This window comes from Eretmochelys imbricata, chromosome 2 (assembly GCF_965152235.1).
Source record: "Eretmochelys imbricata isolate rEreImb1 chromosome 2, rEreImb1.hap1, whole genome shotgun sequence".
Taxonomy (NCBI): Eukaryota; Metazoa; Chordata; order Testudines; family Cheloniidae; genus Eretmochelys; species Eretmochelys imbricata.
In genome coordinates, this window is record NC_135573.1 from 40,734,139 (window position 1) to 40,761,875 (window position 27,737).

Sequence of the window (27,737 nt, forward strand, 5' to 3'; positions counted from 1 at the left end):
TAGGAGTGTTATAGCTAACCACTCACGAATTACATTACAGAACGACACCAGCAAATTCCCAATCCCAGACCCTCCCTCAGAAATGTGCAACTTGTACTGCCTAGCTCTCTCCTTCTGAACAATGCAAGAAAGTCCATCGTTTCATTAATAAAAAATGATATGCATAAACCCTGTTATCTCAACTGAGGATTCCCAACCACTCTAATCCAAACACACCAGTTTAGATACAGCAGTAAAACAGGTTTATTAATAAAAGAAATAAAACTTAAGTGATTACAAGTAATGAGGCATAAAAGAGTTGGTTACAAAGAAAAAAAATGCAAACTAATACCCAATTTAGCAAGCTAAATAAATTCAGAGCAAAACATTTTCTCACCACATGCTTTTTGCAGTGCTTACAGGATGAAAGCCTCCCAGCCAGGACCCCTCCCCCAGTTCAGTGTTTCTTCAGGTGTTGCGGCTGCTGTGAGCAGAGAGGAATGGAGGAGAGATGTTTTGTGTTGTGTGCTCTGTTTTTATACCTGTCTCTCCTCTTTGAGGATTATCTTTAGCTGGGGTTCAGGTGACAAAGTCTGGGGAACGGGAACTCCCACCTGTTTCTTTGCCAATATGTACATTCTCACTCACACACTTCTTCCTGCCAAAAAATGGCCACTTAACCAAGTCATAGTTCATCTGATTATGTTGACACCTGGCTGAGGCATCAGTTTACTTTTTTGTCTCTGAGGAACTGGTTTGGGCTGCTTCCCCAGAGTTGGAATATGCCTTTGTAACACCACACAGCAGAATCTTAACTTTACATACAATGTTGCCACACACATTTTACCAGAACAACAATGATCAGAGAATTAGGAGTTTTCAAATGATACCTCACAAGGCATACTTTGAACAAAATTTATCATAAAAATGGTAAGCATAGGGGTACAGTCTATCACAAACAGTGCTGGTCCCGACATGAACAACAGTACCGGAGTGACCGACTGTACCAAAGTCAAGGGGAGTGAAAAGCCTCAAAGGAAGCACTGCTGTGCCAAACTTCATTCCTCTGATGCTCAGAAGCTTTCCATCTGATTTCAAGCCTCTACTTATTGATGGCCAGTTTATATCCACTTGTTCCTATGCCAACAACAGACCCTTAACTTATCTTTTCTCCCTCCCTGGTGTTCATCCCTCTGATAAATTTAGAGAGATCAATCAGCCCTCCCCTCAACCTTATTTTTGTTAGGATAAACAAGCCAAGCTCCTTAAGTCTCCTCTTGTAAGGCAGGTTCTCCATTCCTCTGATCATCCTACTAGCCCTTCTCTGCACCTGTTCCAGTTTGAATTAATCCTTCTGAAACATGGGAGACCAGACTTGCACAATATTCCAGATGAGGCCTCACAAGGGCCTTGTATAATGGTAAAACCACTTTCCTATCTCTACTTGAAATACCTCTCCTGATGCATTCTAGGATTCCCTTAGCCTTTTTCACAGCTGTGTCACACTGGCAGCTTATAGTCATACTGTGATCAATCAATACATTCAGGTCTCTCTTTCTTCTGTTGTTCCCAAGTGATACATACCCAGCTTATAGCAAAAAATTCTTGTTAGTCCCTAAATGCATGACCTTGCACTTTGCACTATTCCACCCCGGCCCCACTCCCTCCTAGGGATGGCCCTACATATCGGCAGTACCTCTCATCTTTGTGTCATCTACAAATTTTATTAGCACGCTCCCACATGATTGTCTATCTTACAATTATCAGAACTCCTTAACTCAAGAATGGCTGTCATTTTTAAAGGTGAACTGTAATACCTTAAAAATTCTCTCTCTGTATAAAAATGCTGAAGGGTGTAGTGATGCTCATACTACAAACTTCCCATGCACAACTGCAAGTTCCAGCACATTGCACAAAGACTAACTTCACATTAAAAGGAACCATCAGAAATCCCAAACTAGCAAAAGAAAACAGGTATAAGATACAATTATTTGTCATCGGGGCTAAAGATAAACTGAAGACTAACTTCCAAGAGTCGAGTTCAGGGTTCTATTTCTCTCCTGCAACAGCTGATACCCCCTACACTTACAGCAGCTCTTCAACTATTTAAGGTGTTAATAAAGTTAAATGAAAAAACACAACTCTTTTCTAGGCAGGTGAGTAAAAACTGATTTTCAGCTCTTGTGTTTGAAAGTATATTTACTTATTTTTAAGTGTAACCCATGTATTCTCTTTATAGTGAGCATACTAAGTCAGACCACTGGTCCATCTAGCCTAGTGTTCTGTCTTCCAAGAGTGTCCAGATGCTTCAGAGTGAGTGATCCATCGCATCATGCAGTCCCAGCTTCTCACAGTCAGAGATTTAGACACCGGAGACCATGAGGTTGTGTCCCTGAGCATCTTGGTTACTGGTCATAGATTGATCTATCCTCAATTAACTTCTTTAATTCTTTTTTAACTCAGTTATGCTTCTGGCCTTCACAATATCTCCTGGCACAGAGTGCTACATGTTGACTGTGTGTTGTATGAAGAAACACTTCCTTACGTTTCTTTTAAACCTGCTGTCTATTAATTTCATTGGGTGACCCCTGGTTCTTGTGTGGTGACTGCTAATTTGCATTACTTCACACTAAGTGTAGGATCCTAACTGTCTCATTTCAAGCATTTCAGCACACCTTTAAATGATGTAGTTCAGATTCCTATTTTTAAGGAGTTCTCTTCACACAGTAGGCCAAGTCCACTTTTCTTGATAATAATGAAAAATGTTTATTCTGAAAATGCCTTTTTAATAAGTTTACACTGACCCTGAAAGAAAAAAATTGGAACCTGTATCATCCAAAGCGCTAACACATGCTGCAGTCAGTGTTTCACAGCCTTTAACGTAGAAAGTCATTATTTATGTTCCAATTAAGTACTGAATTCTTTCAATGAAAACAAGTCATCTACACTGTCTATGCTAGAGGTGGTTACAGAACTTTACTCTGCAGCAGCCAGACCTGTTCAGCAGCAAGATTGAATGGGCCTTGAAAAGCTGACTGCTGTATACATAGGCCCAGATGGCATGCATTTACCAGAAGCATGAACTGTAATCAGAGTCCAGCAGCCATATGACCAAAGCTGTTTGAAGTGGAAACACTGTAAAAGTAAAAGATCTTTGATATCATTGGCTTCAACTACATTGGAGCAACAACAAAAAAAATAGTATGCCCTTTAGAAAAACAATCTCAGCATAATGGAAGTATTTCTGGATGCAAAAGCCAACGTATGTTTTAAAACAGAAACTGATATAGACATTCAGAAGAAAAGAAAACATTTGAACTATACAAACATCATAAATGATCAACAGCTTAGTTCATTAACAGGTTAGTTTGATGGAAAATAAACTGCCCATTACAGACATGGGGTACACAGGCATTTCTTGAGACTCGAAGGAATAATTTCTTTGGTAATATCTGTACATTATTTCATTACAAATATGGTGCTTATACCTCAATATTAAGTCTAGCAAATCTGTACTGTAGAGATGCTGGAGTTCTTAACAAAACAAGCCCTTTTTTATCGGCTGGTTGACTGGATAACATATGCAGTAATCCTGTCAAATTAACAAATCCCAGTGCTTCTCCACAGCCAGCAGCTAATGAAAAATCCCCTTGAGTGACAAAACCTAAAAGAACTCTAGAGCAGTGTGAAGTAACATCTGGTAGAGGGTCAGGCCATAAGCCAAGTATTAGTTCTTTCGGCTCCTCAACTGCCTTTGTCTCAAGGGCATCAGAAGCACCACTTTCTAGAGCCTTCTCGTTGTTCTTTTTCTTTTTTCTCTCTTTGAGTTTCAGTATCTTGTGTTTGAATATGTCACTGTGTTTGGGCTCTTGAGGACCACAGAAGAGCTGGTCTTTGTTAAGCTGTAGAAAATCCTCCTGTGTTGGAATGCATATCATGGTATGTAATTCAGGGCTACCTTTTCTTACCAGAGACAAGCTGACCCACACCAGCACCCTTGGGTAGCACTTAAAGAGTGATAAAAGGGCATCTTCAGTCATTTCCTTCTGTCCAAGTTTTGAAACAGGGCGTACCCTCTGACCTTTTCCACAAGTAGGCCGGCACCTGGCTGACAACTGCTTTAATAGCTTTCTGCTCCTGTTTGAAGTTTAAAAGATGCATTAGGGATGCTCAAGTACAATAAAAAAAACCTCAGAAGTATCATTGTAAATTAATTTAAAAAAAACCCCACCATCTTGGACAGCCTTTGTAAAGCTCTCAAAATCTAAAAAACCCACAAAAACACAGGTATAGAACTATTTGCTGAAAACGGCACAATACATTTTAAAAATCAGTTATTTTATCAGCACTTTTGGCTTCAAATTTATTTGAAGCCAGATTTGCTTTTCTTCAGTTTTATCACTATTTTCAAATGCTGCTATGCAAAATTAAACACCCACACCCAAGCACTTCTCTTCATGTGCGTTAGCATGGCTTTATCAGTGTTCTAGAAGTCATGTGAGATCTTCATTCACTCTGTTAGAAACATGAGTAGTGAGAGGAACTGTCCATATCCATGCATTAGAGATGGGAATACAAGTAAATGTATCAAGAGTGATAGAGTTTTTAAACTGGAGCTTTTAAAAAATTAAATTAAAAATTAAATTTAAATGCTTTTTAAATAGTAGCTTTTTTAGGTGCATGTTTCCTTTTCTTTTTAACCATTTACACATTTCTTTAATAAAATATGCCACTTTCTCCCTACCAATGGCTCTCTGGGCCCTCCAAATATCCTTCCCACTGGTGTGGCCCTGTATTGCCTGCCTCCAAAGCAAGTACCAACCCAAACTGTTTACTAAAAGAGGCTCCCCACTACAGTCAGTGACTCCCCATTCAGGAAGGGTAGGAGAATAGCTTACTTCCAATCACAGAAGGTTTTCTCTCTGTCCCCCCTAAGGCAGCTTTTTATCTCACCCTCCCACCTGGATAGAGATCCACCAGGTCAGAATTCACTTCCCATCCCCTCCGGGAGCCGGGGGACTCAATTAGATGGTGGGTCCCCATGGCTTGCCAGTAAGCCATCCCCTCTTTTAACAAGCATGCAGGACAGTAGTTACTGATAAGTCACTCCTACATACCTGAGAACAAAGAAGCCACTACTTGTTGCAGCTCCATCTTCTTTGCATAAATTTTGAATCTCTGTCATTTCTTCCATCATGCCACTCTGAGGATCCTCTATAATCAGTCCAGGTTTGGGCTCACAAGGAACCTGCCTTTGAGTTGCACAGCTCTTACTGTCTGCAGATGAAGTAACCACAGATTCTTCCTGAGCTTTGTTTCTTACTTCCCAGTCCCTGTTTAGTTGCCCCCACGGACAGAGGAAAGGTGCCAGGGTGCCAAGTTTGACATAGTTTGCCCTTTTTGCAGGTGGGCGTCTGAAAGAAAGAAGGAAAGAGAAAAATGTCCCATAACTTGGAAGCAATGAAACAATGTTCATTATAGTGTAGCTCAAGAATAAAGAAAAATTATGATGTTGAAATACCAGATAAAGGAGAATAATCTATTCAGCTAACTTGCAAATTAGAAAAAAATTACGTGCCAGGGCCCCCGTTTACCAAATAACTAAGCATCTCTTTCCTTGTATTTTAAAGATGGGCAGTTAACTCTTTAATCTTCTTAAGCAGGAATTCTGAATCTCTGGAAATTTGACTTCCATACAAAACTGCCATGTATCTGTACTTCTGGAGTGCAAGGGTTCTGCACTGTAACAGGTCTACTTCGTTGGCACTCTTGTGCCTGATGTTACTCAATCTTCTCCCTAGCCTCTCGCCCCCGGCAGCAGGCAAAACATCTGACACTTATTTGCCCAGAGAGTACTTCCGCTTGTATCACATTTCAAGACAGAGAATTAGAATATAAGCATTCATTTACTTGGGAAAATAACTATAATCAAGTGCTTTAATTAAATTGTTGTACTCTCTATAGTTTCTTGCACCCTCTTTAATAGATGATACCAAAATGTCTTGTCACCAATTGTATCCTTCTCCATTTGGCGGACACTGGTTTTCCCCTACAAGTTGCTAATGGAACTTGAAATGTATGGCTTTATTTACTTTGTTGTATTATGCACAATTATATTACAGCTTTTTTCTGAACAGAACTCTGGGAATAGGGTGCATAAAACTAACTAAAACAAACATTTAGGGGAGAGCACTTAGTCTACATCACATGGATTTTTGTTTCTTATTATAGTGGGATTTAAAATACTAAACACCACCCCACCACAAATCACAAGTCTAGAAACTGAACTGAGCAACAGATAATTTTACGGCATATCAAGTTTTGATTAAAGTGGCAAATCAATCAATCATGGAGAAATTAACTTCACCTCTTGAATTTTTCAAGAAGAATGTTTTCTAGTTCTTTGGCAAACTGGATTCCAGCAGGACAGTCTGGGAAATCATTTGGAATGTGAGGTGTTCTTTTATATTCGGAATGTTTCAAACCCTCTTGCAAGCCACCTACTCGTGCGCCTCTATATACCTGTAAGGTAATAACATTAGTATTTTTCTAATGCTCCTAACTGAAGTATCTTGGAGAATCCCTTAGGCGCTACTCTCAGAGTACTGAGCTTCTATCACCTTAGTTTTGAAGATGTGATTAAAGTATGGATATCACATTCTAAAGACTCATTTGAACAAAATGCTAATTTATGCTTTAGTTTAATTCTCAAAAACCATCAACAAATCTAGAGAATGACTTCAAAAATTCTTACTACAAGTATTGGCACAAGTGTTATAATATCTCCGCAAAGCTGTTGTTCAATTACCTTTTATTATACAAAATATCACAATTGTTCCATCCATATGCACAGAACTATATAGCGAACTGCAGATAAGCATAATAAACCATCCTCTTTAAATTATAAGAGCAGAACGTTCCGAACAGCAAGGTAAGAGCATTCAGCACAATTTAAACTTTGCTCTCCTGTTTCAGGTCCCATGAAATCAGAGATCGCCAACCTGTGTTCAGTAAGACCCTCAGCTGGCAGAATGCTGGTGAGGTCAACCTAGGGCTAGGCTATATGGATGGCAGAACCTTTGCAGACTCTCAGAATTTACCTTTTTAAAATTTTGGATTTATTTTATCTTTTAAAGAAATAAATATACACTTAGAAACATGATAGCTGAAAAACTATAAAGCAGCACTGGCCTGCTCACTCTGTTCCCATATAAAGCCTCATTTCATGCTCTGTCAAACATCCATTATTGGTGCAATAACCGAAGTGGACACAATGGTAGGTTATTTTAAATATTTTTAAACACACACCAACTCACTTTCATGACAATATTCATCTGCTCTCTTTAAACTGACATTTTGACCCAGTAGTTGTAAGTGGGTTGCACAAGGACAAGTTTTCCCCAATATGTACATATCAGAGTAAATGAACTTATAACCCATCATATTTGCCTGCAATTTGTAATGAAAGCCACTTACAAAAGGAATCCAGAAAGCCATGCCCCAGCCCTTTGGCAGATAGATATCCCAGCCACTTCCCCATCCTGGTCGATCTTCACCAGCCACTTTCCCTGGCTGTTGAACCAAGAGAATGGGAATCTTGGATTCACGAGGACCCAAGTCAAGCTGTGAGCCAGGTACCAATAGTTCACCTCTCATATGGTTTAAATCCTGAGATGGGATAAAAGCAGTTGGGAAAATGCTCAATAATTTAGTACCCATTTTTCTTTTTTCAAAAAGTTGTTACACACACACACACACAGAGTGATTTCCTTATTATAGGCAGTGAAAGTAGGTAATCTGAATTCCGCACAGGTTATTCTATGTACATTTGAATCTGTCTTCACCTATTGATAAAAACAGTTCATAAACAAATTTAGGATGCTCCTGGGAGCAAGTGTTAATCTCAGCATCCAAACAAAACAAAACAAACAGAATTTACACATCAATGCTTCACACTATTGTATTGCAGAGCAGGTACTGAAACTGAAGGTAATAAAGTAGAAATGCCGACTTCTGAAAAAACCCCATTAGTAAACAAGTTGTGAAAATCTGACTACCAGACAGCTTGCATGAGGGAGAGAAATATTGTACCATAATTTAATATTTAAGGGCTCTTCCCATGAGTGTTTAAATTTTTGCTGTGTAACAGACTAGCTGCTTTCAGACAATTTCTCACTCACTATACCGAGCAACAGCTGAGTTGTATCATTTTTAGGATTCAATAGCTACAAGAAAAAGAAAAGGAGTACTTTTCAATAGCTACAAGAAAAAGGAATCTTTGGTTCCAAGCATTGCTTTATAACCAATTTCACAACCAGTGGCATAAATGTAAATCAAAATGGCACCCAGGAATTCTCAATCATCTCATGCTATAACCTCTTGTTTCTAAAGGTCAAGGACCTAAAGGTATACTTAAGCTCTTTTCAAAAACATGTAAGGCTACAATCTGTAGAGCTATTAAAGCAGAAAGGAAATGTCAACAGAGTAGTTAGCACTCGAGTTTATGACAGCATGCAGAATGTCACTAGGTTCATAATGGTTATCATTCTGTTTTGCCTGTACACAGTTATTTCTATTTGGCTACACAGGTCATGCTTTAGAAGAGCTTTGATTATTTACACAAAGGTAGTCATCTGAAGGAATATGTTGCTGACTTATACAGAAATTAGTCACAAATATTTTCCCATTTCAAAAAGGAGGAGGAGTCCAGAACTTGCAGCCCAGAGGGAGTCGGAGCTAATGTGACTTTAAGCCACCTTTTTGCCCTCCAGATCCTAGGCTGTTCTACAGTCCCCTAGAGTGAGAGCCTAAGTTATGGCAGCCTATCCCCAGCTGCCTGCAGGTTACAGCACTGCCCAGAATCTCCACAGCACTGTGTGCTGCAACCCTGCTTCAGGCACGACCCTCCAGTCTCCAGAATGCCCCTACACCAGGATTTGTGAGGCAAAGCCTTGAAAGGCAGCCATAGAGCTATCTTCCTTAGTTCCTGCACCCTAGGAATCCTTGCCCAACCAGATGTAAGGCTTTTAGAACCTCTGGCCCTTTTACCTGATGTAAAGGCATCAGAGCAAGAGTAAGGCTTCTCACCCAAAATTTTTAGAAAAACCAAGATATTGAATTATTTTATTCTAAACACAAGTCAGCAAAACTATATTTCAAAGCATAAATTAAGTAATGAAAATGCATTACTGTAATGGTTGTGCAAGAAAATTGGATAGGACGACTCCAGTGAACTGAAGAACCAACTCTTCATCTCAGTAACAAATCACTATTAAATTAGGAAGTTGTTGCTTTGTGAATTTCAGGAGAGTTGATTTTTAAACTTCACTATATGGATTGTAGGGGAGGATAAGAAGATGTTTCTTTAGAGTAATCCATGCTGTTAGTTACCTGCTCTGGGATTTTATTTTCAGTAACGTTCTTACAGATAGTCTGGTCCCAGATAAAGCTGTGAGCACATTCCACAGGCACACCGTCCAGAAGCAGCTGCCTAACTTTCTCATTATCTGTAAGAGAGAGAACCTTCATACAAAACCTACATTTCTCAACTTAAGCTACATAAAAGGGAATAGACAATGTGAGCAAAATAATTGGACAGACTATAGCTATGGAAATGGACATAGTACTATGAAAAATCAAATCTTCCAGAAGAACTCAGGTACCTTTTAGTTTGTGCCAACAGCATCCACATGGGGCAGTTACAGCACAGCACTTTGGTGTGTGTGGCATTTCACAGCCCCACAGTCAAGTCCTAAGGCCACTTTAATTCTGAATGCATCCACACAGAGGTTTAATGCAGTTTAACTAATCTGTTTTAAAGTCACACCTTTAGTTAATGGGAATGAGCTTTCATCCCTTTGCAAACAAACCCTTAAGTATTTTAGCTATATTGTCGATTTTTAAATTGGTTTGTAGTTTGTCTGAGAAACCATTTTAGAGAATTGAACAAGTGGTCTCATCAAAAGCAGTTTCATAGCATGAATTAGTAAGTATATGTTGCAAGTTTGGCAAAATGAATCCCACAGATCTGTAGTATATAACCTGTGGCTCTTTATAATTGGTTTGTAGAATCATCCATTAAGTGAAAAAGGCTGAAATTTACTGGGTTTGGGAAATCAGCAGAAGCAACGTTACCATGATGCCTACAAGCTGCTAGGCGTCCCACGTCAGCAAACTTGTATGATAACTGGAGATAATCTTGATAATATTCTAATAACGCATTTTAAAGTTATCAGTACCAAGTCTACCACCACCTGAACACTTAATTTGTTGTTCCCATGCGCCCCTCAGTCTCTCTTTTTAGAGCTCATAGTGGCAAGGACCGTGCCTTTCCAGGTTTGTAGTGTCTAAATAGTTATGGGTGCCACCAGAAACAAATGTAGTATTTTTAGTCTGCCATTGACTTACTGTGACACCTTGGGCAACTCACTCAACTTCCAGAGTAGCAGCCGTGTTAGTCTGTATTCGCAAAGAGAAAAGGAGGACTTGTGGCACCTTAGAGACTAACCAATCTATTTGAGCATAAGCATCCGATGAAGTGAGCTGTAGCTCACGAAAGCTTATGCTCAAATAAATTGGTTAGTCTCTAAGGTGCCACAAGTCCTCCTTCTCTTTTCACTCAACCTTATGTTTCAGTTACTCCCATCTGCAAAATGGGGATAACAATGTTTATGCACCTTTCTAAAGCACCAGATAAAGCAATGTACAAGTGCTGCTATTATTGTTAAATACATAATACATTGCAACCTGTGCACCAGTATTATCCTACAAAAACAAGATGGTCTCAATACCGTAAGGCTATCAATTGTTCTCTGACAAACAAAGCGGACCACTGCTCTAGGTTTTCTATCTACGGCACCAGATCTTAAGATGAAGATCAGTTAAAGGAGCATTCAACATGAACCTTTTTAAATTGCTTAGTTTAAAAAATTCTGATAGAATACACTCAATTTTTGAAGAAATACTTCAAATGTTAATGATTTCCTGCTATTCATACTTATAAGCGTCTTTTCAGTAAAGGAGAAACTGACTATTTAGAAGAAAACTGTAGCACAGCCTATACACAAAATGCTGTCAAATGCACACAATTAAAAACCTTTACTTTTCAGCTATAGTCATTTTAAGGTACTACTTGTAACTATAGGAGTTAAAAAATTCTCAGACAAATGTGATTTTTTTTTTCCAACTTGAGTGTCCCTTGAATACCTATAGAGTTATCAAGAGGATACCCCCAAAGCACCCCTGAAGTTAGGTTTTCATATAATCTTCAGAAGGCAGACGAAAAATAATGATTAGATCTTCCAGAAGTTAGGATTCCTTAAACTTGAGAGCATAAATCTAGAGGATTCTGTTCTAGATGTAAAAAGCTAATATCCACAGGGATTTGAGAAAATGCTTTTACAAATAATTTTAGTAACAGATTCATTTATTTCTTCCATCTGTGCTGATGCTGAAATAGGAATGGTATTCAACTATGATCACATAAGAATGACACAAAGATAAGCAGCTAAATACAAGATTGAACAGATGGTTGAGAACCACTGTGCTAAACTAGGGGTCCAGGGCCCCATGGGGGGGCTGCAAGCAGGTTTCAGGGGGTCCGCCAAACAGGACCAGTGTTAGACCCACTGGAGCCCAGGACAGAAAGCCTAAGCCCTGCTGTGCACAGCTGAATCCCGTGGCTCTGAGCCCTGCTGCCCGTGGCCGAAGCAAAAGCCTGAGCAACTTAGCTTCGCGTGGGCTCCTGTGGCATGGAGCCCCAGGCAACTGCCCTGCTTGCTACCCCTTAACACCAGCCCTGACTTTTATATGCGGAAAACAATTGTTGTGGCACAGGTAGGGCCAGGGAGTTTTTAAAATAGTATATTGGGGAGCCTCAGAAAGAAAAAGGTTGCAAGCCCCTGGTTTAGCATATAGAATTAGTGCACAAAGGACTATTCAAGTGAAGTGGCCCTGTAGTCAGAGGCCAAAAAGGGTATTTAGTGAATTACACTGTTGTAATAAGCCATAAATCCTGTCTCTCTTACCAACAGAAATTGGTCCAATAAAAGATATTACCTCACCCTTGTCTCTCTAATATCCTGGAACTGACATGGCTATAACACTGCATACAAGAATAAGCAGACTGTCTCCCTCCACATCCAGTCTCTCCATTATCTGCCTCTCTCTATATTATCCAAATGTGTCCTAGTTCACCCCTTTGCTCCATTACTGTAACTTTCTCTTCTTTGGCCTCTCCTCTTCAATTGCACAGAGGCAATCTGGCATCAGAGCTCAAGCAGTTACATCCATGCCCTACCCTTGACACTCTTCACAACTTTCTATATTCTACAAGAAGTTAAAGTTTCTCATGTCATTTTCAGGGAGCTATCACTGCTTCTGCCTATGTCTAGAGTTTTAATTCCCTCTACTCCCTCCCTACACGCCTTCCAATCTTCTCCTCACTGTCCCATACCTCTTTCTGCTCCTGGCTTTGTGCAGACTCTCTCATTGTTCCCTATGTTTCGAAGAATCCCATTTGTCTGTCAAATATCCCAAACCCAAATCTCTTCAGCAATGACCTCTTTATAACACTGTCTCCTGAAGGGCTCTCCTTGCAGTTTTGTCTAGAGTTTGTAAGGTCACAGAGGAAAGGACCATGTCTTAATCTATGTTCTTGTAAAGCACTGTGCACACTCAATTCAATGGCACCTGGGCCCTTATGAAAATCCCATCTTAAGTCTTCAGCAATGTGCTCAACATTATATAAGAGCACAAGACATTGTCCTTGTCCCAAGAAAGTCAGTAGACAGGAGATACAGGAAAAAATGATTTCCTTTAATATATTAGCTTTTTTACAGGTGTGTGTGGGTGTATTAAACTTAATTTAGTTTTATAACAAAAAGAGTTGTGGTGCTAGCCAAAGTCAGTCAGCAAAGGAAACAACTGAAGGGAGAAAAGATTTCACATTTACTAGGGACCAACAGTTCAAAAGCTAGGTTCTTCTGGTAAAATGTATGTGCAGAATACAACACGTTTCAGTCAAATCAAAACCTTTACAATGGTCTTAAATTGATGTATTTCACAGGAAGCCAAGTTTCAAGAACAATCTGGCCAGCAGTTGTGCTTCTTGGGCAAGCACAGATGGTAAACCAGGAGCTTTGGGGTTGGCCAAGGGGAAAGGTATTACATTCTGTGGCTCTCTTCAATATCTACTACAGGGCAAAGACTGCTGCTGGAAGAAACAGAATTTTAAAAGGAAACATGGAATCCACTTAATGAGATACAGGATAGCACTCACTCAACAAACCTAGACTTCCCTGGAGTCCATCCCTTTGGGGATCACCCCTTGGGTCCTCTCCTTTTATTGGAATGGTGGCAGAAGTCACCTCTACAGGAAGGAAAGTATCTAAACACAAGTAGTTTTGAAAGGATCAAGTTATTCTTAGTGCATTCACACACATAACTTACAGGGAAGAACAAGTCAAGAGCTATTCAAAACACATTTTGTTGACAAATAAATGGACAGACATGCACCAGACTCGCTTCATAACACAAACACATTCATCCACAAATAAAGGCTAACACAAGAAATGCTACTTATTTACACAATTTACCTTGCAGATACTGCAGAGTCTTTATGAATTCAAAGACTTGCTAAACATGTGAATAAGATCTTCATACGAAGTTAGAGGATCAAAGACTAAAAACAAACATGACTTCTGTCAGGATATCATTTCAAACACTTACAAATATCTCCTCCATTGGGGCTGGAGTTTCCAAGAGAAGACAAAAACACATGTGACAAGTAAAGCAAGTGTTTCCTTACTGTTCAGGTGACACCAGGTGCCATCATAGGCACAAATCAATACCACCATAATATTCCCTAAACAAGGAAGGGTTTGTCAAATCCAAAAAGTTAAAAATATCTGGTAGTAATATAAAGATCAGGACTGAGACACAGATTTGCTCTTACCTATGTGGTTCTAGGACTTGTATTAGACAATTACGGTTTACTTAGGATGCTAAGTTATAGAATGAGAAAATGCATATGCGTGTGGGGCATTCATAACTTTGACCTATATTAAAAGGTCACAGCTTTATTCTCAGCATTGCAAAGTCCTGGAAGGAAAAAAAAGTGTTAAAAAGGTACTACATGCTCCAAATTGTGAATGTTGCTTTGGGAACACTCAAAACACCTTTAGCACAGGATGTTCCACAGTGGGTTTAGCTGAAAAGGGCTCACTGCTTCACCAGTAATAAAATTATAATAGAATTGGGGCTTTTCATGGGTTGCTTCTGTTGAGATGGGCAGAAGAACATTTCTGTTGCCCACTGGTGTTGAGGTACGTATGGGCATGCAGCACTTCTCCATAAAAGGGCCATATTTTTGGAATTTAATGTACTCACCCTGCGCCCATCTACATCATATATCATTTGAAAGCTTATTTTATGTACATTTAGATGAGTTATGACACGGAGCTAACCAGCGAGGCTATAAGCCTGTAGGCGAGGTGAAACGATGGTACCCAAAATAAGAAAGATTCATTTCTTGCAGTTTTAGAAACATTGCAAACATGACTAACTACAGTTTTTACTGTTTAAGTTAATTTCAAACACCTTAATGTGGTGTTTACTGGTCAAAGTTATAAAACAACCATATACTAAAAGATTTTTTAATCTGTTTTCACGGGTAAGTTTTTTTTTCCAGAAATGATGAAGCTCTTTAGCATGTGGCAAAAATGGAAATCAACATTTTTCAGTATACTAACATGAAACGTTTAACAAGTCAGAATATGCAATGTGAAAAAGTACCTCACAAGTTTTAGTTATAGTTTTCAATTGAAATTTGCTGACTAGATCAGTCTCTCACTGAAAGGTTTGCACAATAGTAGATTGCATGTGCACAGTTGTACTGTATAGTGAAGAGATAAGGTACATGAATTCCTAAGGTAGAGTTTCTCCATGTGCAAGCTTCCGTACATACAATGTTGCATCTAGTTTTTGTGGAAAAAGGTTTTAAATTGGTAATTGCCTATAAATGCAGTATGAGCCTTTGAAATATTCTAGAAACTAGCTTTTTAATTCAGTGACATGTATGCACAGGTCAGTATTAGTGACAGAGATGACAATACACAGCTTCACATTATGAATATGCAAAAGCTACGAGGAGAAAAGTGGCCTAACAAAAAGTAGTGAAGACAGAGTCCACAAACAAGTTCTTGCCTCTGAAATGAAGAGGAATGAAGAGCATGTTACAGCTCTTACCAACCAACTCATCAACAACAGGACAAACACATATGACCCTGAAGCACAGCCAGAGGTCCTGTAGGAACATACCTCTGACATACCCATAGTGGTCGTCAACAAGAGTCTCTACTGAAAATAGCAGATGTTGAAGAACAAATGGAGAGATTTGTGAGAGGTATGCTTGATTCTGGTGACATAATTCTTCAGCCCAGTCAAGAAATCTAGCATCAAAACATTTGCTGATATGGCCAAGACCATCAAATTTAACTCTGGCAAGAGAGGGACAATCAGAGCAGCTATCAGTCCAGAAACTGTTTTCTGCAGAGCCCTATTCTTAGGGAGAGGCAGACATGATGTTCTTAGCCACCAAATAGGACCTGTGCCTATGTCCCTCTTCCATGATGATGGAACAATGAGAAGAACAGAGAAAGGTGAATTAGGGCATCCGCTGGAAGCTCAAGCAGAAAGAATTCATGACCTAAGAGCATACAACAAAGACACGACAGCGTACATCAGAAATACCAGGGCTGTCATACAAATGATGGCTGGAGACAAATTCCACACATTTGATGAACTGGCTGCTGAATAGTTGAGGCAGGTCCTAAAAGGATTTGACCAAGCTAATTCTGTAATCCAAGTGATTGACAGATATAACAGTACCTCCATGAAAACCACCGAAAGACAGCACTGGACAGGATTGAATGTTGGATGCAAGAAATACCAGAGGATTGGTGCATGCACTGTGCATCCATGAAAAATGTTTCTAAATGTGGCATCCAACAGGCAGTCACTTATAAATATATGGTTCAAAATGCACCCGAGTGCAGGAGCACACCCAGCACAAACATTCCATCTTGCTTGAGGTTTTTCCAAGGATGAAGGAACAAAGTCCATCACCAGCAGAGGTGTTGCAGAAGCCCAAGACTTGGACAGTACTCAAGAGAAAGTGGACACAAGGATGCTTCTACGTGCTGTATGTGCCAGTATGACTTTTGGGTAATTTGGAATATATCTACACAACAAAGAAAAACCCACAGTTGCCAGTCAACTTGGGCTCATAGGGCTCGGGCTACAGGACTGTTTTACGGCTGTATAGACTTCCAGGCTCGGGCTAGAGCCCAAACTCTGGGACCCTCCCACACTACAGGTCCCACAGCTCTGAAGTCTACACAGCAATGAAACAGCTCTGCGGCCCAAGCTTGAGTCAGTTAGCATAGACCAGCCAGTCTATGCTAGTAGGTGTCTAGTTGCGGTGTAGACATACCCCTAGTGTCAAAGGAACCCTAATACACCTCTACCCCAATATAGCATGACCCTATATGAATTAATTTGGATATAATGTGGTAAAACAGTGCTCCGGTGGATCAAAGCAAGTTTGCTATAATGCCGTTTCATCTATAACACAGTAAGATTTTTTAAAAAGAAAAGGAGTATTTGTGGCACCTTAGAGACTAACCAATTTATTTGAGCATAAGCTTTTGTGAGCTACAGCTCACTTCATTGGATGCATACTTTGGAAAATACAGAAGATGTTTTTATACACACAATCCATGAAAAAATGGGTGTTTGATCACTTAAGATAAGCTATTACCAGCAGGAGAGTAGGGTGGGGGGAGAGAAAACCTTTTGTAGTGATAAACACCCATTTTAAAAACATCTTCTGTATTTTCCACAGTATGCATCCGATGAAGTGAGCTGTAGCTCACGAAAGCTTATGCTCAAATAAATTGGTTAGTCTCTAAGGTGCCACAAGTACTCCTTTTCTTTTTGCGAATACAGACTAACATGGCTGGTACTCTGAAACCTAAGATTTTTTTTGGCTCCCAAGAACAGCGTTATATTGGGATAGAGGTGTAATTAGGTCACCTGATACAAATGTTTTGGTCCTTGCTGTTCACTACTTTCCAAAAATGGAACACAGATAACATGTGGATTGAAACAGGCACCATTATCAGCATAACTGACAAGCATTGCTTCAGATCTGTGCATGCAGTTTGTGACACATTCACTCCTGACTTCTGCAACATACTTCCTGCTGTACACACTAACAGGAGGTGACTATCATCCCTATTTGGTATTGGGGGGAAAATGTGTTAAATGCTGTCAAAACGAAGGGAGTTTACTTCTTCAGAGATCTTCCCAAACTGGAAGAACGCACCAGACAAGCTGCAATTTCTGAAGCAAGGAAGTTGGTACCAATCCTGTATGATCAGAGCATGAAAAAAATAGACCCACAGAGACCTAAACTGCTTGCCCCTTAATTTAGCCATCAAAAAAGGATAAATCACTGGCCAAACTCCCACCATGTGAGGGCAGTTTTGAAGAGCATGTTAAAGCAGCATCTTAGCAAACATTTGGATGTCTCTGCATGCAGGTAAACCAGATCTTCTATCACCATGGATAGAAAAAAAAAAAAAGTGAATGCTGAACTGCTTTCTGTATGCAAGAGCTCAATGATATGTGAGCATCTACAAGATCTTCTTAGTGCCTATACCTGTACAGGCTGCTGCATAATCAGCTGTGTCTGTAGTCAAAACAATCTCCCCTGCACAGAACTGGGTGCATGCCAAGGCAACGAAGATTGTGGTAGCCCACACACTTGCCAGATCAGAAGGATGAACTAGAGGATAATGATGTTACCTGTGCTGCACCATTTCAACAATACCTGTAATAATTTATTAGATTTTGTTTTACCCTTTAGATTGTTTTGGGGTCAAAGAAATCCAATTTTAGGTCTTGAAATAGAGTAATTACGTTAACAGAATTGATTGCAAATATTCAAAGTAGTCATTTTAACATGGCGTTGTTTATCCCTGTTTCCGTGGTGATAGCACCTCTTAACAGCTACACATTATACTTCATCTTAAAGAGGTCACAAGTTTTCAAATGATGTATGACATGCATGTGTGGAGAGAGGGTACATTAAGTCAACTTAATTGGTGTCTGCTGCTCACCTGATATGCACAAAGAATTCTCCACTGAAGGAAACTTCAGATGTGGCAGCAATCATAGGACCACTGTAGATTGTCACTGGTGTGCCCCTACCTGCAAAAGCTTCTGTACAATTAATAGGGTGGGAAAGGGACAGTAATTCTTTCACATTTTTGGCACATGCTTCTGTTTTCAGTGGGCTAAGGGGAATCTAAACGTTAATAAATGTGTTTTGCGACAAGCCAATTAGAGGCAGTGATGTTTTGCCTCCAACTCAAGTTGGTGGCAGAAAAGAGGTTCCAATGTTCACAGCTGGGGAGCTGGTAGAAAAAAAACAAACCTGCTGCATTAAAGATGCTGTGAGTCACCTTCTTTTGCCCTTGCTCCTCAGAAAGGCATTAAAGACAGCCACTTAAACTTCAAAGGTGCTGCTTTCGTTGGTTTGCCATTATTTCTTTAAGTGTATCTTTTGGAATTGCATTTTACCTATACATAATCCTAAATAATCCTAAATACCTTTCAAAAATGGTGGCAAAACCCTTTGTTGGGGAACAAGTATGGAGCCAGTTATGTAGGGTAATTTAAATGCACAAATCAGACATTCGAGACCTGTTAGCAAATGCACTTTTTAGTGTTTGTATTTATCCACACCAATATGGCCTACCAGGTAAAAATATATTAAGGACTTTAAAAAAAAAAAACAACCAAAAACTTCAGTTTATGGTTCATTAGATCAAAAAAACCTCTTTTAAAGTGCCATTGAGTTATATTTCTTACACAGATGCATTCAGAAATTTTCTTGTAGGGTTTCTATTAAAATTAAATTGGAGTTACATATGCAGTCACATTTATACAGCATTAAAGATGTGCATGAAGTCTGGAAGGCAATAAAATAACTGGTCAAGTGAAACACGGCCTAACAGCTAGATGGCATCTCTCTGCCTGTAGCACAATAAGCTTTTCAGAATCCATGCTATCAATTCCAAAGTTTCAGGGAATCCTGTAGGTATCAACAGGAAGAACCCTACTGATTTTGGTGATAACTGGAAAACTCTGATTTACAATAAAACCAGGTGATTGGCCTTTGATATCACAGTCCCACTAGGTGCTTCTGGATGCTGAGGAGAGGAATTAGGGGACCACAGAGTCTCTGGCCTAGGTGGGGTGGAGGATTGAGGACCTTAGAACGGGGGGAGAAGGGAATGGATTCATGGCCCCGGCCTGAGGGGAAGAGGGCATGGGGGCTCAGAAGGTTAGATGTAGAGCTGGTTGTAAGTTTCTGAGGGAATGTTTTTCTGTTGGAAAATGCTGATTTGTCAACGTGGAGATGGTCCATGGGAAGGTGTCTATTTTGACAAATTTTGGACACCAAATTGGCTGGCCTGGCTTCCTGCAAGCCTGCTAGCAAGCTAGCCAGCCAGCCAACCCGGAGCCCCTAGCGCATGCTGCAATGAGCTCAGCCTATAGAAGCAACGAAACATGCCCCTTTCTAATGGTAGCAGTAGTAATAAATAGAAAGGCAAGATCCAAGCCCCAAGGAGAGCATAAACTAACTTAAGTAGAACACAATTGACAATATATGTTGTTTGTGTGCAAACAGAACATATAAGATGCTGTATTTTGATAGGACTGGATTATGTTCTGTATTCTTTTTCATCACACACACATAACATTCTTATTTTGAAGAATTATTAAAGACTTCCCTGAAAGAGGTGGGGAGTCCAGCAACTATAACCCCAAACATGTATTTTCTAAAAAAGAGTGAGTGAGTTCGTGGGAGGATTTGGATTGTCCACAGCAGATACCTCTATTTCAGTAAGAAGCCCAGTTCTTGATAAGGGAGGCCCACCATGGCCCAAAAAAAGGTAGCAAGGAGTACCCATAGGTGCTGCAGAGAAAAGCTCTTCAGCATCTACAGGGTAGGGTTGGCATAGTAGCAATGGCCCCTACAGCTATTTTGGGGTAAGGATCAGCAGCTCCCTCCCTAACCCAATCATAAAATATCAGGGTTAGAAGGGACCTCAGGAGGTCATCTAGTCCAACCCCCTGCTCAGAGCAGGACCAATCCCCAATTTTTGCCCCAGATCCCTAAATGGCCTCCTCAAGGATTGAACTCACAACCCTGGGTTTAGCAGGCCAATGCTCAAACCACTGAGCTATCCCTCCCCCCACGTCTAGCCAACAACTGGTGGAGGAGGCAGGAGGGATACGAGTGACTATTACTTCAGTCTTCAGTTACCCAGACAGAGGAACAGGAATCTCTGGGGTGTCCCTTTCATAGGCACAAAAGGCAAGCAAACAGAGGCTGCAAACAGCCCCTCATATCTGCCTGTCTATGGAGTGTGCTTGTCCCAGTCATTCAGAATGGGGAGCAGGAAAGCAACCACCATTTTCACTGCCTAGCATTGAATATTCCCCATTCCCTCCTTACTGCTACTGGCAGGGCTGCCACTGGTCTCTTCGTCCCTTGCTGGGATGACCTTTCTGTCTTCTCCCAAGAAAAGATGGCTGTATCTGACCACTTTCTCTGTTCCCCAGCCTACTCCCCTTTATTGGCATGAAATTGTTTGTGTGGCTATAGGGCAGGTAGTGAAATCTTTTGAGCATGGTCGGAGAGGGGGAGGGGAGGGAGGAATCAAAAGGGCTTACCAGATACAGCCTACCTTCTCAGCAGATCAAGGACAATCCCCAACAGGGGACAGAGGCCAACTGCATTAAAAAATGGGTGGGAAAAATAAAGCTTGGAGCAAGGAAAGCAGCATCTGTTTTCCTGACTTCCTACGTGACAGTGGCTTTTTTGGGAAGGAGCTGGCTCCCCTACCAGCGAGGTGAAGAGGACTAGGGGCCTTTCTTCTGTCTCCTTTCCAATTTGTGGGTGCTCCTTAATGCTTCACATTATTGCTGGTCCCTGACTCTCCTTCCTGGGCAGGGGTGGGCTCTAGTTCTAGTCTCCCTTACCTTGTAACTGATGAACTTCTCTTCAGAAGTAGGACTGTGTCCCACTGCTCCTGCCATCTGGAGAGCACCCTCTCAGACATTATCAGCAAGATGCAAGACTTATTCCTGGTGACAGGCATGATGGTTGAGTGGCCACTCAGAACAACTAAATCCCTTGCTCTTCCAAACCAATTTTTTGTTAATTGATCCATATTGGGTTATAGCAGACCTGGTTTCACTTTTTAAAATACAGTAAGGGTCAGGGATACAGCAACATATCAAAAAGGGTCGTGAATGAAAAGAAGGTGGACAAAATGGTGCATGAGGTAGACTGTTCCAGGCACACGAGGTAGAAAGGAAGACCAATACAAAGGGGAGGCTTGTGGAATGAAGACAGCAGACACATAGGTAGGAAGGAGTTTTGTACAGCACTGACAGGAGCCAGATGAAGATTGAATTTTCCATGGAAGGTTTGTGGATGGAACAGGTAACAGTCTAAGTGACAGGAAGGGAAGATTGTTTTAGCAATATTCTGGAGGAAGTCCATCAAAGAAAAGATTTCCAAGTCTCTGGGGCCTTATAGGTTTTCCTATTCTCTGCTATTAGCTATAATACTGCTATGTTCCCCTAAGTGGGCAGAACAACCATGGGAATATTTTATTATTCCTTAACTCAAAATGCCTACATATTACTAAACTTATATAGTTCCCATTGTATGCAACTGCATGCACTTTGAGATACTCAGATTAGTCTATTCTGGACTACTGTGTCATCATTTTAATAATCTAATGTATCTGTCTTCACAAATTTATCAAGTTTGCTTTTCCTGTCTGCCTTCACTAACTCCCCTTTCTCAAGTAATAAGCTTTTGCAGTTGAGTTTTAACCTCCAGCATACAGGGAGTTTAAAGTGGAAACACTAGATCTTTTCCTGTACAGATACAAGCAGTGCCACTATGATCAAAGCAGAACAGAAACTGACAGCATTGCATCTTAACTTTTAGCACCTGGTTGGCCTTGCCAGGATTCGAACCTGGATCATCTGTATGGTTAGACAGAGGCTTCCCTTGAGCACAAGACCAGCTTTGGTGCAAATTCCTTCCTTACAACTGCTATCCTTAAAGCTACAAAGTTTTCAAGCAGTTTCTGTTCTTACATGCAGCTAAAAAAGCAAAGGAAGTGTTTGGAATTTGAGTGTCATCAGGAAAGAATGACAACATGCAACACACAGAAGGGTAGACTAAGTGGAAATAACGAAGTGCAGGGGAGAAATTGGATCTCTTACCTTATCCTGTTTTATTATAGTCACAATATTAAGCACTTTACCTTGATATTTTTCTGGATTTGGCATTGCTTTTGACCTCTTTTTTGGCAAATTCACGCGAGGATCCCCAACAGTCAGGCCCAGTATTGTACCTGCTGCAATTTCTGATGGAGAGCTTATCCCTTTAAAACACACAAATGCACATCACTGTGAAACAGACATTACCAACAGGAAAAAACAATGGACTGAAACAGTCTTCTCTGTATTCTTTACTGGATACATTTTTCCCTTGGGATCGGATGCCTTTGCAAGCCTGAGAGGCACCATACAGTTTTATATATATTTTTGAAGAATCACTAATAGTCACCCAGTATTGTGGAGACAACAGTAGCAGTGTTAATTAAAGGTTACATCAAGATTTGTACTTAGTGCAGAAATGAAGTCACTGTTTCACACTTTAATGACTAAATTTATTCTCCAGTTTTGGCATAGTAACTGGAGGACAACTGAATTTTCCATGTGCTGCTTTTTTTTTTTTTTTTTTTTAAATATACAAAAGGCCAATCAACTTTTTCAGAGGAAATAAAAGTCACAAGACTCTTTTCTACAGCAATTAGAAGTATTAGTTGTGTACTGTATCAGTTATTAAATTGTATCATAGTTTGAAGAGTTTCATAGAATATCAGGGTTGGAGGAGACCTCAGGAGGTCATCTAGTCCAACCCCCTGCTCAAAGCAGAACCAATCCCAAATTTTTGCCCCAGATCCCTAAATGGCCCCCTCAAGGATTGAACTCACAACCCTGGGTTTAGCAGGCCAATGCTCAAACCACTGAGCTATCCCTCCCCCTATGTTCTATGTTTCCTTCCTCAAATCCCCTACTATATACCTTGCAACAACTTGAAGATGGCTTCTTGACGTTGATGAAGAGACACCTTCTCAGAATTCTTGCAGTTTTCTACCCACCAATTGTTAAGTTCTGTTTCTGCATCTGCCATCACCTGGAAAACAATGATTTCCTGTGAGGGAGACTAAGTGGCCCTTGAAGTGTTTTGTAGATCCAAATTCAGACTTAATGTATATGTACATCAGATATGGTCACAAAACATACTTTTCCCCCTCCTTAAATTTTGAATGGAAACTCCATTTTTACTGACATCTAAACTGGAAATTGTCATTTAATTCCTATAATACTGCATTTTTCCAGTCTTCCTTCAGCAAAAAAATGGCCAGCTTAATTCTTCGACCCAAAACTGAAGAACTAACAGCCTACAGTGTTTCTCAGCCTTTTTAGGTTAGCAAACCTTTATTCGTGTCAGATTTATGACCCCCTTATGTTTACTATAAAAAAAATGTATGTTAAAAATATGAGAAAAACAGTAAGCCTGTGTGTATGTTTCAAGAAACTACTTGACCTTAAAAGGGTAAGGGTGTGCATGAAAAACAGATTTTTTGCTTTAGATTGTAACACAAATTTTCAATGACTTGCACACCCTTTGATTACCTTTCATGACCTCCTCTAGGGGTGGTAACCTGCTGGTTAAGAAACATTAGTCTACAGTATGCTAGAGTGAACCTCGAATCTGCCTGCCATCTCATGTCAAGGTTCCTTCCCCACTCTGAACTCTAGGGTACAGATGTGGGGACCTGCATGAAAGACCCCCTAAGCTTATTCTTACCAGCTTAGTTAAAAACTTCCTCAAGGTACAAACTTTGCCTTGTCCTTGAACCTTATGCTGCCACCATCAAGCATGTTAAACAAAGAACAGGGAAAAAGAGCCCACTTGGAGACCTCTTCCCCCCGAAAAAATATCCCCCCACGCCCTACACCCCCTTTCCTGGGGAAGGCTTGATAAAAATCCTCACCAATTTGCATAGGTGAACACAGACCCAAACCCTTGGATCTTAAGAACAATGAAAAAGCAATCAGGTTCTTAACTATTCTGAAAATTTGAGTGCTTACTCCAAAGCAATGCAGTTTTGTTGACTTTATTTTTTTTAACTCTTGATTTCTTCAGGAACCCCCAAATCAGACACCTTAATGGAAAGTATACTTTAGTCAAATACAAGTTATTGGGCTCAATACAGGGGTAGTAACTGGATGAAATGTAATGACCTGTGATAGGAGGGAGGTCAGACTAGATAATTTAACAGTCCCTTCTGGTCTTAAAAAGTCTGTAAGTATGAATTATTGGTATTACTATTCTAGTAGTATAGCTTGTGCATCACAAGACAAGTAAATTGCTGATTCCTTACAGTTTGGATAGGAGCAGTTTTCAGTGCTTCTGTAAGGACACAGTGCGAGAGTGGGCCAATCAACCGATATCTGAGAATCTCCATGGTCAAATCACTGAAAAACATAAAAATACAAAAGTGAAACTAAGTGTTCATTCATGCAGTTTGTATGAATGGCACATCAGTCAATAGGATTTTAAATCAGAGATTCTAGCTAATTTCAAGTTCTAAAGTTAATAATTTCTGCTACTACGAACGTACCTGATCACAATGCCAGTAGTTTGTGATGTCCAGCAGTATGACTGAAGTGGAACTCTGGTTCCATCGCCAATGATTTTTTCCACTGGCACAGCTTTTTCTCCTTCATTGTCTTCCCTCTTCCTTTTCTTGCCAACACACATAGCTACATCTGTTTGTTTTTCTTCTTGAAGCAGTGTGACAATTGGTTCAGGAGAACAGGTTTCTACAGGCTCTGAACACTGACAGACTGCTTTTAGCTCAGTCAGTATTTCCTAAGGGGAAAAAAAAATTGATATTGAGTTTGCATTCGCAAAATTAGAGATTTATTTGTAAGATACAGATCTAAGATACAATTTTAGAATTATGTTGTGCTGCTTTACCTTTCCTATACAGGCTAGATTCACAAGAGGTACCTCGCGGCCATTTTACATGTCCAAATCCCAGAATCAGGCCCCACTGGAATTCATAAAGCCCCTGCTCAGCTGCCCTCAAACCCTGTAGGCTCTTAAACCTCACCTGGTGCTGCCTACATTTTTTCAGTGAAAGTTCCCTGGGGACCTACGGTTCTGCCTCTCAGCAAGTGCACTGCAGAGCCACACCAGGCGTCCAGATACCTAAGCTTCATAGCAATACACAAACCGAGAGAAGACAGGTGTTCTTCCACCTAACTTGCCTGCGGGGCCGATCTGGAAGCATGTTCTCTACAACAGCCTGATCCAGTAGGCGAGGTGTGAAGCATACATAAAATGCTGGGTTGGGGGCAAGAAAGACGACAACCACCATCATAATGTTTAGCCCAGTGGTTAGGGTACCGATGTGGGAGACCCCTGGTTCAAGTCTCCTCTCCACCAGAGGGGGAAAAAGGGGATATGAACTGGGATCGGCCACCAAGGTAAGCACCTTAGCCACTGGGCTGTGAGATAGTCTGATGTGGGACTCCCTGTCTCTCTTGTTGAAACTGTTCCAGTCTGGATAAATAAAACCGCTCTTTTTTTCCCTCCGCAGTAAGCATGAGAGCGACTCGACAGACTGGTGGCTAGAACACTCCTTTGAGAGGTGAAAGATCCAGGATCCAGTCCCTCTGCTCCAATGACTTTTTGGACAAAGAATGTGCGCTAATTACAGAATTTTAAGTTATGTAGTTAAATATCAGACCACAAAAAAAATCTACAATAAAGATGTTCCAAGCTCAACTTGTTACAGAGGCGGGGAAAAACAACCACTACTTCAAGCATACAATTAACCACTACATTACGAGATGCTGCAACAAGACAGAGGGAATAGAGAAAATAATTCTAGTAAGAACTTAGTTTTTGTGCAAGATCAGCAACATTTATAATTCGTAATAATAGGGTAGTAATTATAGGGTTTTCAGGACCTGAGTCAAATGTTTAATTAAGAAAGTCAATTTAATTAAGGTTGTTTTTAAACCTCACACTTCAAACAAACAAAAAAACCGAATTTAGTTTGTTTTTATGGCTTCTGTTCAACAGCAAACACATCTATAAGATTAATGTATTATACTTCCCTCAAGTACTACACAATACGAAAATTGAGATTAGAATGTAAATTAAGTCAAACCAAGGAGTTAAAATACAAATTACAATTGATTAACTAAAAAGAAAACAACTTGAGATCAACAATTGGTAAAATCATTGCATGAGCACAGTCAGCAATCAAATCACAAGTTAACATAACACCAATGATTAGACTGACTTAGCCATTTACCTCTATGTAGTTTACTTAGCCGTTTACATTCTCCTTTCTGGAAACAACGGGGTTAAGTTTAGAATATTTATGAACCCAAGATACCACAGATCATTAGAGGTTAAGATTTGCATTGAACCTATACTATGGGCTCACACACACGCAGGTTATTACTATGGCTCATCCACCTCCTCCCCCCCCCCCCCCCGCCACACACACACACTCTACAAACGCTAGGACAAGTCTTTCCTGGCAGGTGTCTCGGAACAGATATTCAAATATCCTGTTGAGGAAATAAAGAATGAAGTTACTTAGAAAAAGGATCTGCTGTCTGGTTTGTTTGCTGTCTGGAGCTTTAAAGTCAGTCAGGAACTGCAGTTTGGGGAACCAGATGATGTCTTCTAGCTCAGGTACCATATTGCTAATGGGCTTTCTCCTCCAGTCAACTGGCTGGTCTGTGATGTTTGCCTACTTCCCTTGGGAGGGAAACTAGAAGTATCAGTCATCTGGTTTTTGTCATGGTGATCTTGGAAGGAACACATTCCTTCCACATTTACCTGGTCCTTTAAGGGTGAAATGCAGGCTTATCCACAGGACCTCCCCAGCAATCTTCTGATTTGAAACACAAAAGTTTCACACCCCAACTGCATTGTCCAATCCTGGTCAAGTGAGGTCAATCTGACCTTTGATCCATTCTTGCAGCCCTTCTGCCTTGGGTACTGGTTCTTTGTCACAGCCACAAGTTCAGATGCTCTCTCAACAGGAAATTACTACACCACCAAAAAGATCCTGACTCCCTTTATTTGAGTCAAGAGCTAGGGCTCCCAAATGGCTTCTTGGCCATTTCCCTGCTCATGACTTATGATCCATTGTTCTTTTGACTTAGAAAAATTGTTCCCTACCTATTCACACATCTCATGCTTACACTTTCTCAAGGCCCAAGACCTCATGACCACAGAAAGAAAGTATAGAACTGTCATCCTGTCCAGGAAACAGTGTGAAAGTTTATTTCACTATCAAAGCTCAAAGCCCAAGCTGCTTCAAAAGCTACTTATTAAATCCCATTAATGTAAACTTACTAAAAAACATAGCAAATGAAAATTTATACGTAATGTCTACATTACTAGAGGCCTCTGTGTCTTACAGGATGCAAGAAGAAACTGGAAATTGTTTTACTTTTTCTGTAGGCCCATGTACCACACTCAGCTTTCCCAAATC

General features: G+C 40.3%; 1 protein-coding gene across 2 annotated transcripts in view; it reads right to left on the bottom strand.

Annotated features, from left to right (window-relative positions):
* Positions 1-225: 225 nt before the first annotated feature.
* Positions 226-27,737, bottom strand: part of POP1 (POP1 ribonuclease P/MRP subunit) — a 44,180-nt gene continuing 16,668 nt past the window's right edge. For both annotated transcript variants that reach the window (XM_077809952.1, XM_077809953.1), the window contains exons 8-16: positions 24,834-25,084; positions 24,594-24,687; positions 23,227-23,338; positions 22,401-22,520; positions 9,370-9,485; positions 7,456-7,647; positions 6,347-6,501; positions 5,097-5,393; positions 226-4,116 (exon numbers count right to left, since the gene is read on the bottom strand). In XM_077809952.1, the coding sequence (XP_077666078.1) occupies positions 3,462-4,116; positions 5,097-5,393; positions 6,347-6,501; positions 7,456-7,647; positions 9,370-9,485; positions 22,401-22,520; positions 23,227-23,338; positions 24,594-24,687; positions 24,834-25,084 (1,992 nt within the window). In that variant the 3' untranslated portion in view covers positions 226-3,461. The remainder of the gene's footprint in view (positions 4,117-5,096; positions 5,394-6,346; positions 6,502-7,455; positions 7,648-9,369; positions 9,486-22,400; positions 22,521-23,226; positions 23,339-24,593; positions 24,688-24,833; positions 25,085-27,737) is intronic.